General features: G+C 49.8%; 4 protein-coding genes across 4 annotated transcripts; 1 reads left to right on the top strand and 3 right to left on the bottom strand.

Annotated features, from left to right (window-relative positions):
* Nucleotides 1-2,123: 2,123 nt before the first annotated feature.
* On the bottom strand, nt 2,124-3,029 carry BKA67DRAFT_542100 (uncharacterized protein; the record flags this gene model as incomplete). Its single annotated transcript, XM_046101044.1, has 3 exons — nt 2,124-2,258; nt 2,318-2,713; nt 2,778-3,029. 3 exons carry the CDS (start codon nt 3,027-3,029, stop codon nt 2,124-2,126), a joined length of 783 nt encoding a protein of 260 aa, XP_045951637.1.
* Nucleotides 3,030-3,945: 916 nt separating this feature from the next.
* Nucleotides 3,946-5,165, top strand: BKA67DRAFT_670665 (uncharacterized protein). Its single transcript, XM_046108678.1, has 2 exons — nt 3,946-4,339; nt 4,406-5,165. The coding sequence occupies exons 1-2, from the start codon at nt 4,009-4,011 to the stop codon at nt 4,810-4,812; spliced, it is 738 nt and encodes a 245-aa protein (XP_045951636.1). The 5' UTR covers nt 3,946-4,008; the 3' UTR covers nt 4,813-5,165.
* Nucleotides 5,166-8,220: 3,055 nt separating this feature from the next.
* Nucleotides 8,221-9,971, bottom strand: BKA67DRAFT_527647 (uncharacterized protein; the record flags this gene model as incomplete). Its single annotated transcript, XM_046098881.1, has 4 exons — nt 8,221-8,397; nt 8,755-9,268; nt 9,350-9,424; nt 9,478-9,971. The coding sequence occupies 4 exons, from the start codon at nt 9,969-9,971 to the stop codon at nt 8,221-8,223; spliced, it is 1,260 nt and encodes a 419-aa protein (XP_045951635.1).
* Nucleotides 9,972-14,667: 4,696 nt separating this feature from the next.
* On the bottom strand, nt 14,668-16,212 carry BKA67DRAFT_664960 (argininosuccinate lyase; the record flags this gene model as incomplete). Its single annotated transcript, XM_046108475.1, has 2 exons — nt 14,668-15,314; nt 15,423-16,212. The coding sequence occupies 2 exons, from the start codon at nt 16,210-16,212 to the stop codon at nt 14,668-14,670; spliced, it is 1,437 nt and encodes a 478-aa protein (XP_045951634.1).
* Between the last annotated feature and the right edge of the window lie 9 nt (nt 16,213-16,221).

Raw genomic sequence — 16,221 nt, 5'->3', positions numbered from 1 at the left:
AAATTTCTTTATGCTGCAATCTTCTCACCCTTTCACAAAGTACAGGCGATCCTGAGATAGATATACACTGATTTTCTGATGCAAGAGCTACCTATTTAAATGACTGTAAAGTAGTCGGTGTATGAAGAACAGAAGATTTTGGGACGTAAGATATGAAGGTCATCAGGGAAGACGATAGCGTACTGCCTCCATTGTAGTTGTTGTTGGCAGCGTTCATACGCAGATGAAAACTTTCAACATGTCGCGCTAATTCCCAGCGGTATTTCCGCGATCGGCAGATCACATTAGTGAAAATATTGATTTATCCTGTTTCAAATACTATTTTGACCAATGAAAGAATAATTGAGGACAGCATTCATTATTACCAATCCACTCCATTAATGTCTTCAGTCAGCTGCAAGGAGGGGTTTCGTCTTGGGGCGACTTCGCCATTGCAACTGCTATGGCAGTCTTGATATTCTCCGCCTACTATTAGACTACGGAGTTTCCATGGAACGGAAGGCTATGGCTGAGTTCAATACGTTATGCAAATTAGATACACTACGCGTTTAGACCAAAAAGCTGTTGAAAGGGTACTACGAAAACATCGAACTCGGCCCCGCGAAGATTATATTAAAACAGACTATTACACACGAAGATAACGACATTGAACTGGCTGAAACCTCCCCTTGCTGTGAGCCACAGTTCGTGGGCTCTATCAAGCATACCGCTCCCATATCATCAAGATTAGATTATTGTGGCGTAGAAGAAAAAGTTAAAATCGGACATTGCTATCAAAGTATATGAGGCCGGATATCAACCGACCGAGCGATCGAACAGTCTACTCAAGGTGTCCCAAAATTTGTCCCATTTGGAGGACTTCGAATTGCCGCTGAATAGTGCTTTCGACACAACATATATGTTCGGAGATGACAATACAAATGATAGCATGAACGCATAAAAGAGGAATAGAGTGATCCTGAAGGACAACATGGGGCTGAAGATGCACCGTTTGAGCCGTTGGAATGGCAATGGTAAGGTGTCTAACTTAATGGTTGATGTGAGAGGTTAGAGAAGACTTGAATTCGTTTTTGGTTCGTATTCCTAAGCATTTCAGGCTCTACAGATCGTTGTTTTGGAAATATATTTCACGTTCACTTGGTAGGATCCACGGAGAGAATAGTCAAAGCAATAACATACTCCCCACTACGAGTCGCGGTACGTAGTAAAACAGTCACGAGATTACGAACTTGGCTATGATACAGTTACAGCCTATGCTATTAAGTCTGTCGCTAAGCCTTTATCTTTTCATATGGTTACGACATAGGTCAATCATCTCTACATTGGGCAGGCATTTTCGGGGCAATCTCGTGAAAGCTCGCGTGAGAGTGCAAGGAACATGAAAGTTTTGAAGCTAATCACCCAATGATTATTACTTTGGTGTGGTACATATTGTAAATTTAGATGATACCTTCCCGTCTTTCTCGCGCATCTCACTGAAACCCATGCCTCCTTTGACAGGCTTAGATATATGTCTTTTGTGAATATGCAGCGAACACAAAATCAACACCGTCGCATTTTACCATAACATGTTTCTCTAAGACAAAATCTCTGTGCCGGCACAGATGCAGATCAATTTCAGTCTAGTGATAGTTTTCAAACAAAAAGGCGTTTTCCTCACCATTGTATGCACATAAGTGGAAGTGCGTTTCACTACAATCGAGCCAGGTCAGGTGGAATGTGACTACCACGACCAAAATTATTCGGATGCATAGACATGTTCCCTGCTAATTCAATACAATCACAGTACTCCCTAATGGGCACATCTGTACAATTCAGGCAAAAGCAATGGTCCTCGGTCGCCATCATGGGCGATGTGAGGGAACGTAATACCTTGATATACTAGGACACTATTGTGTAACAGAGCAAGCCGTAAGCAAGTCAAAAAGGTCAAAATGTCCTTGATTGGAGTTAGGGAAGGAATCATGTTATCTCCAATGCCGGTGTAATGTTACATAGCACTATTCGAAACAAACTGAGGTCACTGAGCAGCTAACACTGTTCCAAGAACACCCACAATTTTTGGTACAAGATGTCAAATCTCTTTCCATTGCCCCAGGCCGGTACGAGCTGGCGTACCTAATTTATACCATTGGTGCTCGTGGTATGCCTTTCGAACGCCAATTTTGGGCTCTCAAAAGACGATGTTGACAAATTCCAGCACAGAAAACGAAGTTAATTACAACTAATCCGCAGCCACAGACAGTTATAATAGCAGCCTACGACCTTGTTAGCAGGCCAGATGATATCGCTATCTTTAGGTATTTCCTTTGCTTACCGTTAGTGACATTTCTGCTTGCGACGGGTCAAAAACAGGCGTTAATAGATGTAAAGTATATCCTAAGAGAAACAGGACCCATGAGTAGTTCATGAGCATGATTGGGCACTGCCAAAACCAGAGCATCTTGTTACTTCTCCGCCGACCGAAAGTATTGTTGCCCCGCGGGACAGGAGGTCGTAGGAAAAGACTCAAAGCCTCTATCAACCTCCTCTCATCGAACGGCTCATCATCTTTCTCCGGCAGGTATCGAAGCAAACGTTGGTGCGCCGAGCTGATGAGGGCAAAGGTGGACAGAAACAGACTCCAATTCCACAGCATCTTCGCTGCCCACACAGTCCTTTCCGTCGAAGGCCACGAGAACACGCCAATGACGGCTCCGCCACACAGAGCTGCCTGTTCGATTAAAAAAAAAGTTAGTCGTCATAGCTTTGCAACAGGCTAGAAGAATCCCACTAACAGCTCCTTGAACAAACTTTAGCTCCTCAGATTTGGTTTGACGAAATCGAGCTAATGCCTTGATCACTGCGTCTTTGTGTGCCCAATAGTCTTGGTTTTCCGTGATATGATTAATGGGATTACGTGTGTGATGCTTGAACGCTGCGGAATAACTGAATGTGAGGACATCGAAAATTCGATCAGCGATTAAATGCGACGAGTTCGACGGTTGCTCATGAGTCGTTTTAGAAGCCGACACAGTTGGGTCGTCCATGCTGCCAAGTGTTGATGGCAGTCAAACTAAAAGAATCAACTTGAAATGGACTGGGCAAAAAATGCCCAAGTAACTATAGGCCAAGATGAATGGACTCAAAAGGTTAAGTATTCACCTATCGATTCAAGACATCCTTGCCGATTTGGCAACTGACAGGCTGCCTACCACATGCCCTGGATCTGCATACTAATGCGCTGGTACAGCCGCGACACCACGTTTCGTGTGACTTGGGCGATGATTTGAAAGCCGAATGCGACTTCAGCGACTGGCTTAACCTAGGTCAGTTGCAAAGTACTATTATTAGTGCCCATCTTTCGCAGAGGGAAACCGTGCTGCCTGTGCTTTTTCGAAGCATTTACAGGGCTTAAGCTGACGCCAAGATGCTGGTGGCAGATTCAGGCGGTCATCGCCACAATAATGTGTAGCCCGTTATCTTCGAGAAAGTCGCTAAACAAAAGGGGAAAATCCCGAATGGCTCCTCGCACATCTGCGCGTGTGGAAAGCGAATGCGAAAGGCTTAGCCTCCCAGCGCTTTGGCATGGGGCTACGGGTGTCTAACGGATCTAGGCTAGCGCATTGCGATATTCTATTCTCACTTGTATGAAAAATCACAATCCGGCTTAGCGCGTGACCGGCTCCCTTGTATGGTCAGTAGCCCACGGCCAATTGGAGTCTAGGGTCTAAGAATAATTAGACTAAAGGCTGCATAAGCCGTATCATGAGGTGGACGTGATATACCAGCGGGCAGTGCATGTCGCTGGGCACAACTGAGGCTCTGCGACTCTGCAACGACTCCAGGATATGGCCTACAGAACTAGGTATATCTTCAGATCACGTTCAATATATATTATAATCGATGTTTCCCACCGCAGACTATTCTCCACTATACTAAGATCCCTTCAGCTCGGCAGCGCATAGCAGCAACATTCAGTGGACTGCCCCCGACGAAGAAACACAGCGAACCTAAAGAATTCGCGCCATGGCCTACTACCAGCAGTCTGTCGGAAATTACGACTGGGGCCATCCTATCTACCTCTATACCACGCCCCTGGCTTCCCAGAAAAAGTTCATGAAGAAGAAGCCTATCGACCTGGTCGGTCACTGGGCAATATGCATCCAAGGATATTTTTACGAGTTGACCAAGAACCCAAATGCCCAAACAAAAAGAGATCCGAAGCACATCATAAGAACATTACCATATGAGCAGTGGCAAGCCTTAAAGGGTGAGGAAGAACGAGTAGTTCAACCGCCGGGAGGACCAGCTGGGTACACGGCTCGACCTTGGACACCTTCACAGATCAAGTATATGGGTACGTACAAGTGACCGTAGTACTACACCCTCCACGATGATGTCATGCTGACTGTAGTTCGTACAGCCGACCAAATATGGCGAGGTCCACTACAAAGCAAATACGTGTACGACGAAAACAACTGCCAAGTCTTTACTCGCCTGCTCGTCGATATGCTCGGAAACGAACAGACTAAAGTCGACTTCCCAACCCAATTCGATAAAGTGGTAAAAGCCGTGGGCAACACCAGGGATGGTGCTGCCTTGGCTGTCACCGCGGGCATGATCACCGTGGCAGCAGGTGCGAGTCTGGTCATGGTCCCGGTGGACGGTGGAGCTACAGCTGCAGTGGGCTTTGCGCTGGCAGCGCAAACGGCACTCAGATCTACCACAGCTTTGTTGGCCGTAAGGCACTCCAAAGAGAAGGCTATGTGGAAATCTCAAGAGGAGTTGAAGCGGAGACTGAGACAGGAAGGATACCTTCCCATGAAATGAAACTGGAAACAGTCAAGGTTGTGAGCTTGCGACATATGGTCTACATATTTCTGCATTAGACCTATAAACCGATCGATACGGATAATACGACAAGCTATGACTGCTGGAAGTCTTAGATATGAGGACAAAGAGCGTCTGGATTACAATCAGGGGCAAGATCAGCATTTGAGCTGCAATGGCGCTCATGCCATATCTTCAAAGCATCGAGGCCCAGCTACCGCATCGATTCTTAGATTGATCACTGAGGTGGAGGATGTCAGAATGAGTAATATCCAGAGAATGCCATATTGTCACATACTGGGCAGGCTGCGTCAGACAACAGGATTCTCCGAGACCGGATAGGAGGGTAATGCGATAGTATTTAGTAAGTAAGCACTTCATATTCGATTTGGGACTGTCCTAAATGTACCAGCTAGCTCATAGATAGAACAACCGACTTCGGTATAATTCTTTTGTTTGCCGGCAACTGGACGAATCTGACCGATAAAAACGGTGGCAACGGCATAACAGATTGACTGCTTTTGGCTTCAAAAGTCTCCAGCAGTAGATAGTGCCACTGCGCCGATGGAAGTCCTTCGAAATCTGTAGAAAGGTTATACATTGTTCTTAATTTAATAAATGTAGCTCACGGGGGTGTCATTTACACTAGTCTAGCATGTCAAATCATTTCCTAGTGCCGTGTCAGTTCACATCGTCTTGATATCGTGCTTATATCGCAGAACTTCCTATGTAGATCGCAGAACATGCCTTATACGCGCTTTTCTGTGTTCAAACATAATAAAAATATCGCCGAGGGACATTCATACATATCAATTGTGCCCACGACGACTGAAACTCTGTTTAAGATTCTCCTTTGCAAAATAAAATAATTGCAAATGATACGACGTACAGGTCAAAGGACTAATGCTGTCGTCGTGATAGAGTCAGGCGACTCCACCACGACCCCGCTCTCACGCGGTTAGCCATTCTAGCTCCCTCTCGGTTGAAATCGTTACTTTTACCAATAAGGCACCGTTACTTGCAGAGCCGGAGCTCCACAGCCGTGACATCATGTCAGGAACTCTATTCAATTACACAATTTTCTCCTTATTTTCATTGATGTAATACACAATGGCATAGAGAGTCATCAGACCAGCCAAGTGCGTTGATTAGAAATCTCGTAGCATATTGTGGGCAAATATGTGGAAGCACCAGTTGGACTAATTCAGCTTCGAGTAAACATGATCTTTGTGAATTTTTGTACCTATTGTTTAGTTATAACGGTTGCTATATCGACCTTGGATAACGCTCACAACGAATCTTTGCAGTTCCATCTGGTTAACGAATTCATACACTAAAAGGATGCCTAGGCGACGTAAGATGCAAGTTGTTCGGGTGACGTAGCTTATATCGCTAGCGAAATAGTTTGTGATGGTGTCAAAAGCGAAATAAACGTGAGCATAGGTCAGGCGTATGGTCTGATGTCATGATTATGCACTCACAGTCAGCGCTAGAAGCAGAGCAGCAGCCGATATTCAATCATGGAAAAGAGTCGGGTGTCATTAATGGCTGTACTGAGATTTTGATTAGAAATGCAACTGTCAGTACTAGAGCCTGCTGTGCCAGAAAACCAAGAAGAGGGTAGAATTTGGTTGTGAAGCCGCAATAAGCTCAAACATGACAATAGTATGGCAGGTGGTCCATAATCATAAATAATCAGGGGTCTTGTTTGCATAAACATTCAGAGAAAATTAATCTAGCGACGTAATCTGATACTGACCCATGGTATTATCGAACCTTGCTAATGTACGTTACACTATATGTAATATACGCATGCGGATAACGATAGCTATTGTGGCGAGATAAAAGTGTATTTAAGAAAAATGGTGTTAGATTCCATGAAAATCAGATGGGCTAGATAAAGAATAAAGATGATGGCTAATGGAATATTATATTTGTGATAAAGACTATTGCGGATGCTAACGATGACCTTGAGGTTTAAAACTTGAAGGCTAAACTCGTTTACTAAATACTAACTATTTGATGTATACTAATTATGAGTAATATGACTAGGATCTAAGTCTTGTTAAAACTAAGTTAATACGCGGTTATTGTGGAATTAGACTAGAGGTATAACGAGGTTAAAAGTTTAAGAATCTACTAGTAATTAGTAGCATGACTATAACAGAAAGCCAGTAGCATATGTCAGCTGAGACGCGATGATTCAATCTTCACCAATTATACCTATAGTCTTCCCTTGAACCTCGATATTTCTTTGCGCAAATTTACTCATACTACAACACCAATTGCTGTCAGTGAAAGTAGTAAATTAGCAGCCCTGCCACAGATAATGAGCGGAAAGTCTGGGCGAATTGAATAGACCGAATAACAGTCATGATACAAAAATCTTGAATAACTTCCGAGACAAGTGTGCGCTTGCCGTAAGGAACCTTGATCTCCCCACTCGATTTCTTGTATCTACTTGTACAATTCACAAGCGAGACGAGTACCCAAACGGGTGCCCAGTCTGCTTCATCCTCTCTGCTGTTTGTCTGAGCTCATTCACTCCAGGTAGATCAGAGACCAGCCCAAGGACGTGCTTGTCAAAAATGGATAGTCGGCCAGTGAAGGCAGGGATCAGTTGAACTAGACGTGGGCGATCATTGCTACAAACCAGGTTTTCAAGCCCGCATCTGCATGTGGATACGCTTCTGGTTTTTCAAGCCAAATGGTCTGGACTAGGCGATCATTGTAGGTTCAAGCAGCCTATACAAACACATAAGTAGTTATAACTTAGACATCAACCGCCTTTAAACGTGGCTACCTAACGTGGTGGTCTAAGGTGGATACCTGAGGTTTCCGTTCAGTTCCCTAAGGCGTCGGGCATGCAATGAAAACGCTCCTTGGTATACGTCATCGCCTGCCGATACTGCAAGCCGCTGGATGCAATAGGTCTTTGACTGACAATGACGCAGCATGTATAAATCCAGGGCACGTGCGACGTTCTAGACGAAGACGGACAGGTTGCATAGGCAAACGCTTCAAAAACTTATTAATTGCTCACAAAAAGTATTATAGACCGAAAAGAGTGGGGTATCATTCATCAAAAGCTGCATGCATGCAGTTGGCTACCTAGCTGACATGACAGCCAGCACGCCAAAAGTTCTGACACAAGCATTGTGTCCTTGCGGCATCACGAAGCTGCTTCTGCGTCGTTTCATCAAATCCGCAAATCAAGGAGTTGGGTTGTTCTCTGCTGCCACTCAGATAGGTCGCAGGACTGGTAGAATGGAGATGAAAGTTCTAAGCATTGCTCATAGTTTCTTCTGTCGACATTTCCCTGCTGAACCAAAATGAGAATCAAGCCAAGATCTCAGTAGAGTTCTCGAATTCGACGACCACGAGCAGAGCACCCTACCACGTGTTAGATCAGTTAGTCGCTTTTGCAGTTCCCAGGTTCAACTTACAGTCGCATAGAGTTTCGGTGGAGCCTTCGTAGTGCACAATGCAGTATCCTCCACCGCAACATCGGCATCTCAGCTGTGTTTGCGCAATGCAGTCAAGACAATTCGTCAAACATTCCCAGCAGTCGCGTTTGATCTTGGGCTGTTTCCGGAACGTTAGCACATGATCATCCAGATACATAGGTTAGAAATGATCGTAGGATCTATTAGGGGTCTCGCCGCATACAATTCTGGGAAGATGAAGTCAGCAACTTTGCTATCAGTCGCTTCCTTCTCGTCCCTACAAAAGAGCCTTTGGCTTTGGAGGCGTAAATTAGGTAGAATTTGGGGGGCTCTCGCTGTTATCCCTCCGTCTTCATGTCTTGCAGTTATGACAGTAATTGTCTCGTACCTGGATCTTAGGGAACTCGTTTCCGGCCACCTCGTGGTCTGTTAGACCATTCGTGTCCTGCACGATGTGAACATGCTGCGCCGCATGTATCTGGGCAGCAGTTGGGACTTGGTAGCACGACTCACACCACCATTCTCGGCAACTGAAGCAGAAGCGATCCCGTATGCAGTCCCAACATCTAGGGACGAATTTGGGGGTCTCGTTGTTGCCACTCTTGCAAGCTTGCGGGCGACTGGCTGTCTTGACATTTGAAGAATGGAGCGGCATAGGCGATAGGAGCGGGAGCTCCCCAGAAGGACTGTCGCCATAGACGGTGAAGCCTTCGGGCGCGCAGCCGCAGTTTGCGCATCCGCCAAGCGCAAAGTTGGCCACATTGTATGGGTGCTGTGCGCCAGGAACACTCGGAACCGAAACTTTGCCAACAGCCGACGAGTTTCTGTGACGCGGCCCTGTACACAATGTGGCATCGAACTGAACGGCGCCGCGACAGTCGAGCAGAGTCTCGGCCCACCCGTCAGTGATGGGCTTAGTTATGATCTTACCCTTCTGTTGATACCATTCGTCGCCGTCGGCATTGATGGCCTCTTTCAGCGCATGTGTCGATTTGTGGTTCCAGTTGATACTGATGCTAGCGCTTGCTACAGAAGGTGTCGAAGCTGCCGAGCTCGTGGTTGGGAGAAATGGTACATCTTTCTTGCCGAACACGTACAGTCCCCTCAGGCGTGGAGTGCCTTCTGGTCGACTGGGGCGACAAGCATAGCGTAGTGACTGCATGAGTCTGTTGCGGCTATATATCAGTGGGTGAAAAAGGTGAACTGCGGAAATACTGACCTGCGCTCGTTGAGGTTCTTGGTTTCGCGGATGGAAAGAATGCGGACTTGGTACTTTGGGTCGACGAGGATGTCGTTGATAAGGTCGGCTGTCACAGACAACCCGTCTAGTACAAGTGTTTGGACATCGCGTAGAATGTCGATGCGTCGCAGGCTGTAGAAGATGCCCCTCAAGGGACCCGAGTAGAACTCATCCTCAGTGAGGTTCTCGTCCAGCTGCACATTGCGCCAAACTTGACCGCCGTGATCTATAGCTGCAACGTCGAACTGGGCAGACTTGATGGTCGTGAGGTCGACGTGCCGGAAGACACCTGGGGTCTGGTAGAGGAGGTTGCGCAGGTCTTTCGAAGTCGCAGCGAGGTGAAGGAGGTCGGAGACTGGGAGGAATAGGATGGTTTCGTGGAGGACTATGGTGTTGGATAGTAGATCAAGGAGACTCGAGTGTGGTGGCTCGGACAAGACGCGTTCGGTGGGTTGATTGGCCCCAGATGCCATTACATGCAGTTTCTAGCTGCTCTGTGAGTGGTTGCGCTGGAGGGTCGGGGATCGCGAACAAGCTGGCGGTTCGCGTAGTAGCCGTGATCGGGGGGGTAGCTCGAGGGCGATGTCAATTACGTACTCCGTACTAGCCTGAGCAATTCGAGGGAGTACACAGTAGTGAGGTTAAACAGGGGGGGCGGACTTGGGGTTTGTAGTCTATACTGTAGGTATAATGGAGTGAGAGCACAGCTCTCGTATTAAAGACTTTAACAAGGAGGGGATGGTAGCAACGATCTTGCGCTGGAACTTGCTGTGCTCACAATAAGTAGGCTTGAGTTGAGGTAAATACAAAGGTACAGAAATGGGCAGGACCCTGAGAGTGGTGACAGGGTCACATCCAAATAGTCGGTCGAGGATGATCAGATCCGTTGCGTTGCACGGAGCAAGAAGGCTGCTGCAAGGTGAGCAAAGTCCGGGTGCTGGGGGAAGCTAGACCCCACACGCTTGTTCTTTCTAACCTAGGGGTTCTAGAGCTGTAATACATTAAAAGTAAGATTATAGCTGCATCTTGGTGGCATCCTTGCCCTGTCCTGCATATGCTGAGATGGGGGGAGAGCGGGAGGATCTCTTGGTTCTCCTCTCTCTCTAGCACTCTCAACATTAAGATCGCCCGTGTTATTGGACCGCTTTGACGGTAAGACATGTTCTTACACCAACCTCTGACCGATGGCAGCATGGAACACTTGGCGCGACCGTGGCCATTCAATATGCCGGCCGTGTCAGACGCCGTCGAGGTCCATCACGTTTTCTGGGCGTATCATAGACGGCTCGTAATGGTCTCAAGGACGGGGGCGCCAAGTCTTGGCTGCCAGAGATGATGGCCCGAGATGGGGGAGAAACAATGTTGATCGTGATGGACGGGCCCGTCTTGGACTGTTTCTTTATTGACTTGGCAGCAATAATTCGGCCCTGTTTCGATGGGGGACCTTGATCTTAGCGTTGCATCTGTGAGCATTGGCACTATATCACCGCGTCGGTATATACATACGACAAACGACGGGGCGCGAGGTGAAAAGTCTGTCCTAATACGGCATTCCGGGAAAGAATCCCCGCCGTCTCACATTACCAATCATGGTGACCGATGGTTTCTTATCGTTACACTGCTTTGGATGGCAAGGTCACGTTTCCTTGTTGGTCCTCCGAATGGACAATGCAAGTCTATCACAGACCCAATGGCGCCTTTGGTACGAACACGTGACATGACACCCGAGCCGTGGTGCGCCAACCGAATGACTGACTATATTTTGAAGCCAACCATCCACGCACCATCGTTGGTAACTGAGACGGGAGTTATCCTTCTGGACTATTGATCAGCTCAGAAGACGTATGTATAGGTATAACATTCATCAGCATTTTTGAATTCTACTGTCCAACTAGATGCTCTATCTCGCGCATATGCACGACAACGCCGGTCTTTGCGTGGCAGATGTACGCCGGTGGACACCATCATGAGCTGCAGAATTGTTATTCACTGCACATTGCAAGTAATGGAGCCAGTGAGGCAGGTATTGTATCTCGACGTAGTGGGGTAATTATGATGATGGCGGGGGGTGCTGCTGCGTCGTCGGACCCCGAATCGAACCGAATCGGGCTTTTAACGTTGGTTAACCAACCTTAGCTACCGTGGCAGCTATTTAGCAGGCAGGCAGGCTGGTGCCCCTGCGCTGTCGCTGTCGCTGTAGCTGCCGCAGGCAGACTGCTGGCTGACCAAGACGTCATGTCATCTTGTCTCATGGAAAGCTTCAGAATCAATCCCATCGGCAAAACCGGCTGACTGATGCTTCATTGTCCAACTTGGCAGACACTCGCCTCCCATCGTGTCTGGACTTTCTTATCATTAGGTTACAGCAAACTTTTGCCCTTTTTGCAATGGTCAAACCACTGCATCGCAGATTGTGTTGCTATTTCGGGCTCTTTGTGTGGGCCATTTCGCCCTGACCAGCGTGACCAGCGTGACCAGCGCGTAGTTAATTAATGTCTCGCGCATCGACTGAAAACAAGGTAAAATCAAATATTTTCAGTCCGACTCCCCGCGCAAGACCAAGGCTCTCTCTCCATACTCATTCCCACCATGGCCGAACAGCCTACACTGAGCTGGACTGCGCCATTCGCCGTGGCCAGTCCATCCAAGTACATATCGAAAGACCTCAGAGGCGACAAGATCATCCTGCCTCAGTCCGCCCTAGAGCAACTTCTTGCCGCATCCTCGAGTTCTTCACGATCTACGCCTTCAACCTTCACCTCATACGATCGATCGAACCCTTACTTGTCCGATTATGGCCGCCCTCAGCATGCCTTCTACGCCGACTCCCAACAACAGCTGCCGAACCCTCTCATGTTCCGCTTGCTCAATAAAGCAAACGGGAACGTTGTCCATGCTGGAATTCGCGAGTTCTCGGCAGAAGAGGGGGAGGTCGTGCTCAGTCCATACTTGCTCGAAGCTCTGGGAATCGACACCACTGCAGTGACGGACGCGCCGCCAAACGGAGCAACAGCCGAAGACGCTGTGGATCTCACCAAGACCGAGAAGGACACAGGGCTCATAATTACAGTCGAAGCTAAACAGCTACCAAAGGGCACATACGTTCGATTACGGCCGCTGGAGGCTGGGTACAACCCCGACGATTGGAAATCCCTCCTCGAACGACAACTGAGAGAGAGCTTCACCACTCTCACCATCGGCGCATTCCTCCAGGTCCGCGGCGTCAAGGGCGAAACCTTTCGCTTCCTCATCGACAAGTTCGAGCCAGGGGGAGCCGGCATATGCGTCGTGGATACGGATTTGGAAGTCGACATCGAGGCGCTTAATGAAGAGCAAGCTCGAGAGACGATGCGACAGATCATGGCAAAGTCGCAAAAAGCACCCGGGACCGCTAGCGGAAGCTCTATTGGACACGACATCAATATCTGGAAGGCCGTCGAGGGTCAGGTTCTTGCTGGAGATTATGTCGATTACGAACTCCCTTCCTGGAGTCATTCAAGGTCGCTTGAGATCGAGCTGAGCGGCTTGGGTCAGGATACTGTGGACGCCGTTGATGTCTTCATCAGCCCCAAGTCACGCCGACAGCGTGCTTTACCTCGCGAGACGGAACACGTGTTTGGTCTATTCAATACCACCTACAACGGCATCAAGTCCATTACTATACAGCCATCCAACGTGGAACTGGAAGACGCCGAAAGCATACTGATCTCGGTTCATGGTTATTCACCACCCACGGGCGCTTCTGCAGACTCTCCGCCGTATCCGTTTACACTGCGGGTCAGGTCTGTTGCGGGAGAAACACCGGCTCCTATGGATGTCGACGACGACAAGCCCCAACAAACTTCGTCAAACGAAGTGCAGTGTCAAAATTGTAAACAATGGGTTTCCAAGCAAACGATGTTCCTTCATGAGAGTTTCTGCAGGAGAAACAACGTAGCTTGCCCTCATTGTGGTGATGTTTTTTTGAAGGACTCAACGGAATGGGCTGAGCACTGGCATTGTCCCCACGATGATGTTCGTGGCTCGTCCACAGCGAGCAAGGCCAGGCACGATGATATCTATCACACGGAACGGACGTGCCCGTCTTGTTCCTTTTCGACAAACTCAATATCGGATTTGGCACGACACCGCACCACGCTGTGTCCTGGCAAGATTATCTTGTGCCAATTTTGCCATCTTGAAGTCCCACAAGAAGGCGACCCTTTCAACCCATCAGCCGAGACTTTAGTTTCTGGCTTGACTGAACATGAAATTGAAGATGGCGCTCGTACCACGGACTGCCATTTGTGCAGCAAGATCATCCGTCTACGTGACATGTCAGCACATTTGAAGCATCACGAGCTAGACAAGGCTCATAGGCCCAAGCCACCAATCTGTCGCAACGCAAACTGTGGACGAACACAACACGGAGTTGGCAAGGGTGGCTCCGTGGGTGGTGGAACACAAATGGGCCAGGGCCCTGGAAATGACCTCGGTCTCTGTTCTCTATGTTTCTCCCCGTTGTACGTCCAGCTACACGACCCCGAAGGCAAGGCTCTCCGCAGGAGGGTTGAGCGCCGATACCTCACCCAGATGATGACAGGATGCGGCAAAAAATGGTGTGTCAATGAATGGTGCAAGACTGGTAGGGCCAACTTGGGAATGGAGGCAAAACCGTCAAGCGCCTCGGCTGTGTTACCTTTGATCAAGCCGCTCATGGAGACCATGAGAGAAACTGATAAGCCCATGTATTTTTGCGTGGACCAGACCAATCAAACTCGGCGGGAATTGGCAGAAATCATCGCCTCCGAGAAGGCGTGGGATTTGGAGTGGTGCATAGCAGCCTGTGAGGCTGTCGGTCCGGACTTGGATAAAGCTCAGGAATGGTTGCTCAACTGGGCGCCCATGGCAGCGTAGTACATGTCACATAGTTAACAGCATTGATGGCGTTGAGGACGAATTGATATATAGCATTTACGGTTGCATAAAGGGTCTAGATATGGGGTGTTAGCAGAGGGATAGAGGTCGACGGTGATGCCATGGTTAGATACCCTGAAACGACTGGAACACGGATAGATTTTCATGGTTAACTGTTCTACACAGACCGTTTTTTCCTTTGCATGCAACAAGCTTCGATATTCCACGTCTGCTTCTTGTATGCAACTCTATGATGAGTACCACACTGTGATCTCAACTGTCGAGCAACTTGACAAAGTCTGCGTCTAGACCGGCGAGGGAGGTTTCTATGAATTCTGTGCGGGCCGATATCCAATCCTTGAACTTTTTCAAGTCCTTCCGCGCGTCCTTTAGCATACGCTCCATCTCAGCGGGCTGCGGCCCTCCAATCGTCGCTCTGTTGCGAATGATGGTTGCAGGATCCAAGGTCTCGCGGAACTCCATGTGACTCATCGGCAACGACCTGGGGTTCTCCAGGCCCAGGTGCTCATGCGCCGTCGCCCAGATCTGTTGTGCCTGGTCATACGGAAAGTCACTGGGCCGTATGTCGTTCTTCCTGGCATAGCCGACGATCTCCGACACGAAGTGGTGGCCGACGCGAAAGGGCACGTCGTGGCGGATCATCAACACGTCGGCGATCTCCTGCGAGGCCGTCCAGTCGAGGTTCAGCTCCTCCAGCGCCCGCTCGCGATTGAACTGCAGAGCCCCGAGGATGCGCCACCAGTCCTTCAGCACCGCCGCCGCGCCCTTCAGGATGTCGACGCTGTCACTGGTGCTCCGCGCGTCGATCATGCCGGGCGTGATGTTGTGCGCCTGGATCGCGCGCCCGACGCCGAGCGTCACGATCCGTGACGCCTCCGCGCGCGTGCTGTTCAGGAGGCCTGCCACAGATCAAAAACGTTAGTCTCAACGACAATGCGCACCCTCACGGACCACCGCCCCGACGCAGCCAAGAGGAGAGGAAAAATAAACCGGAGAGGCCAACGTACCAGGATTCCTCTTCTGCGGCATCGCCGAGCTCACATACGTGTTGTCACCCCCCTCCTTCAGCATGATCCACGGCCTGGGCTGCGCGTACTGCGTGAGCAGATCCTGGACGAAGGACCCGACGTGCAGCATGAGGCCGGCGCACACGAAGCCGAGCTCGACCGGCATCTCCGTGCCCGAGATCTGCACGGCGTCGTAGGCGTTGTCCGCCAGGGCGCCGAACCCGAGGTACGCGGCCACGCGGCCGCGGTCCAGCGCCCAGCGCGTCCCGTTCAGCACCGCGCTGCCCATGGGGCACCGGTCAAGCCGCGCGTAGAACTGCCGCAGGCGCTCCGCGTCGCGCAGCAGCCCCGCGGCATGGCCGAGCAGGTAGTGGCCGTACGAGTTAGGCTGCGCCGCCACGCCGTTGGTGTAGCTGGGCACGAGGAAGTCCTGCAGGTCGCCGGCGAGCTCCACCGCGCGCGCCGCCGTCCGGTGCAGCTGCGCCGCCAGCGCCAGCGCCGACTCCCGCAGCGACGCCAGCGTCGCCGTCGTGTGCATGTCCTGGCTCGACCGCCCCGCGTGCAGCCGCGTCGCCTCGATCCCGGCCGCCGCTATGAGCAGGGGCTCCAGCGTTATCACCTTGCCCGGCCGGGGACCGCCCGGCTGGCTTCCCGACTCCAGCACGCGCGCGATCCCGTGCGCGATGTCGTGGCCCAGGTCGGGGCTTAGCAGCCCCGAGGAGATGTTGGTTAGGGTGCTGGCTTTGTTTATCTGATTTAGCCAGTAGAAGCGGTCCCGTGGCTGCGTCATGGTTTCTGG

This window comes from Truncatella angustata (genome assembly GCF_020726525.1).
Source record: "Truncatella angustata strain MPI-SDFR-AT-0073 chromosome Unknown BKA67scaffold_12, whole genome shotgun sequence".
Classification (NCBI taxonomy): Eukaryota; Fungi; Ascomycota; class Sordariomycetes; order Amphisphaeriales; family Sporocadaceae; genus Truncatella; species Truncatella angustata.
This window is presented reverse-complemented; position numbering and strand designations above follow the sequence as displayed.